General features: G+C 38.3%; 1 protein-coding gene across 1 annotated transcript; it reads left to right on the top strand.

The window, feature by feature from the left end:
- Positions 1–358: 358 nt before the first annotated feature.
- On the top strand, positions 359–1,846 carry LOC118267658 (uncharacterized). Its single transcript, XM_035581766.2, has 2 exons — positions 359–513; positions 748–1,846. Exons 1-2 carry the CDS (start codon positions 493–495, stop codon positions 1,657–1,659), a joined length of 933 nt encoding a protein of 310 aa, XP_035437659.2. The 5' UTR covers positions 359–492; the 3' UTR covers positions 1,660–1,846.
- The last annotated feature ends 873 nt before the right edge of the window (positions 1,847–2,719 follow it).

The following is a 2,719-nucleotide window of genomic DNA, read 5'->3' as shown; positions in this document are numbered from 1 at the left end:
TTATCATAAACGTTTTGTTAAACTTTTTGCTTTGTTTTACAATTCCAGTATCACGTGAAAGGGAATTCTCGTACAGCTAGTTAAGAGATATAACCGATAATAAATCACGTTCCAATAATGGCAATGCAGCGCGCTCAATATTAGCTTTAATTTATACGTTACTGGAAGTAAACGTGCAAGTCTGAGACTTAGAAATATGAAGGTATGACCGCAACGCGTTTCCGCTTGCCGTGGTAGGAAACTGACACTATCGGAGTAAACTGGATACGTTCCGATGCAGGACAAAGACCTATCGAGCGGTCACTTCCCTCGCTGTGATCTGGAACCGAGGAAAGTTGTCCACGGCCGCTCATATAAATGCATGAACTTGATACCGTCTTACACTTTTCCGAGCGCCCTGGTGAATAGAACACTTTTCCTTTCGCAATACGCGTTTTCCAACAAGTAAATAATGTAATTATATTAACGCGTTATAAGCAAACATTGAACAAAATGGGGAAATGGGAGCTTTTGGTAAGTTTCTACCTTATGTAACGTACTAACAAACGTTCAATTGAAACAGATCAAACATTTGGGCGTTACTTTAGAAGCCATTTATTACAAGCCGTTGAAGCAAAAGTAAACGTTCTCGATTTATTGTATGATGTGAAATAAATATGTATTACGATAACGAGGTACTTGATTGATTGACTTCTTTATGTTCGTAGATATTAAGATTATGATTGATTGTTTTGTAATTTGTTTCAGATTTTCGTCGCTTTCGCTGCACTGGCATGCTGTACTGAGGTTGAAGATGTGGAACAGAAGAAGCGGAATGCTGGGAAGGCAACGAGCTTGAATTCTATTCCTACAGGGGCACAGAAGCAAGACTACACTTACAGCATTTACACACAGAATCCTAATTCACAGAGTGGTTCGACCAGCCCATCATCTTACCAGTCTCAAGTGCCAAACTCATTCTACCCAAGTCAGGCAAGCAGCCAGTATTACTCGTCACCTAACACACCAAGCGAGTCATCGTCATCCTCTTCTTATACCCAGCAGCAGCCTCAAATCAACCTGCTACCACCGCCGACCACTTCACAATTCGTGCCATTAAACTTCGTGCCAAGCCCTGGTTACCAATCCAAATACCAAATAGTACCTTCCAAATCGAGTGGGAATATTCAGTTGGCTTTCCTGCAGCAGCCAACTAGTTACCCTACACAGCCTATTGTGCCTTATGCTCCTCAACTCTTTTCTCCTGCTCCCACTAATCAGATAAGTCCACATCAGACGCCTTTGATCAATCCTTTGCCTCAAGGACACTACAATGTGCCAAACTACCAGACTTTGCCACTTGGAGGGTCTTACTTAGGTCAGCCGTCTACAATGCTGCTCTTTGCTCAACCAAATCCGTCTCCCTACAATAATCTTCTATACCAAAATCCAGTTCAGAGTTTCTATAATTACTATCCAACTAATGCTCAGAGCAAGTATAATGTTCAGTACGTGTCTCAAGGATCGACGACGGAGTATGAAAAGTTGCAAGGTCCGGTGTCCCAAAGCGTTCCGAAGGAAGACAATGATATTGCTCACAGCAGTGAGTACACATCTTCGTCTGATTCCAACTCGTACAAGAACGCGTATTCGGCAAGTCGTAATTATGCTAAACTATAGCCATGTAAGTGCTTCGTACTGATAGAGTTATTTGTTGAACATATAGTTGCCGCTATGTTAACCACAGATATTTATTGCCATGGGAGACTATTTAGATATTAGGTGTTAGTAATTATTGTTGTATTTGTATTAAGTATGTTATTTGTTATCTTTTGTTGGGAAATAAATGTTGCATGTTTTCCTTTGATCACGTTTTTTATTTTGCTTTGCGATATTTTCCTGTGATTTTATTCCGTCATTGTCCATTGAGAGAACTTACATAAGAATAAAAACTTTTCTATGATTTTTCTTCAAACAATTTTGTTGTTACAAACTATCTATTCTAATCAATTGCTAACCTCATTGCATCTTCAGTAATGTGTGTATTTGGCATCTTGTAATTACAATCATAGAAAATTGCTGCAAAGAAAATAATTACACCCACCCAAATGAAACCATACCTAATGAAACATGCAGAACAGTTACAACATAAGTCATTAACAAAAACAAATGCTCAAATTACACAAATACGCAGGTATGTAGATCAAATACCAACAAAAACAAACCAATTTGCAGAAGATGACATAACAGACATACTGACGTAACATGGACTATAATTGAGGTCCGAGAACAGTGGTCATGATGCTGCCCTGAATTGTTTTCACCATTCAAACCATCGAACCATGTAATAGGGAACACCCTGAGGTAAGTACAGTACCCGGTGGTAAATATTACACATCGAGTTTTGGAGAGATTATTCTGTGTGATGTTACGATCATTTTTTTCTTTCTGTCACATTATTTGATTCACACAAGTAAAAAAAAACTTATAAACTAAGCCCCACAAAACCGTTGCCGATTGATGTGTAAAAGAGCTACATTGTAACCTATTTGCAAAAATAAATATCATTTATCATTTAATGGTTTGACTGTGGGGTCGATGAGTCTCTAGACTAGACACATATTTTATTTAGGTACAAATCATAAGTACTAAACTTTTTCTGTTCCAATCTTTTTATGAATTGAAGAGAGGTCTCCAGTTTTAGTTGCTCATAATTATGAACAGTATACGTGAAGGAAAA

This window comes from Spodoptera frugiperda, chromosome 6 (genome assembly GCF_023101765.2).
Source record: "Spodoptera frugiperda isolate SF20-4 chromosome 6, AGI-APGP_CSIRO_Sfru_2.0, whole genome shotgun sequence".
Classification (NCBI taxonomy): domain Eukaryota; kingdom Metazoa; phylum Arthropoda; class Insecta; order Lepidoptera; family Noctuidae; genus Spodoptera; species Spodoptera frugiperda.
Note: the sequence above shows the minus strand (reverse complement) of the source record. Positions and strands in the feature narration are given on the sequence as shown.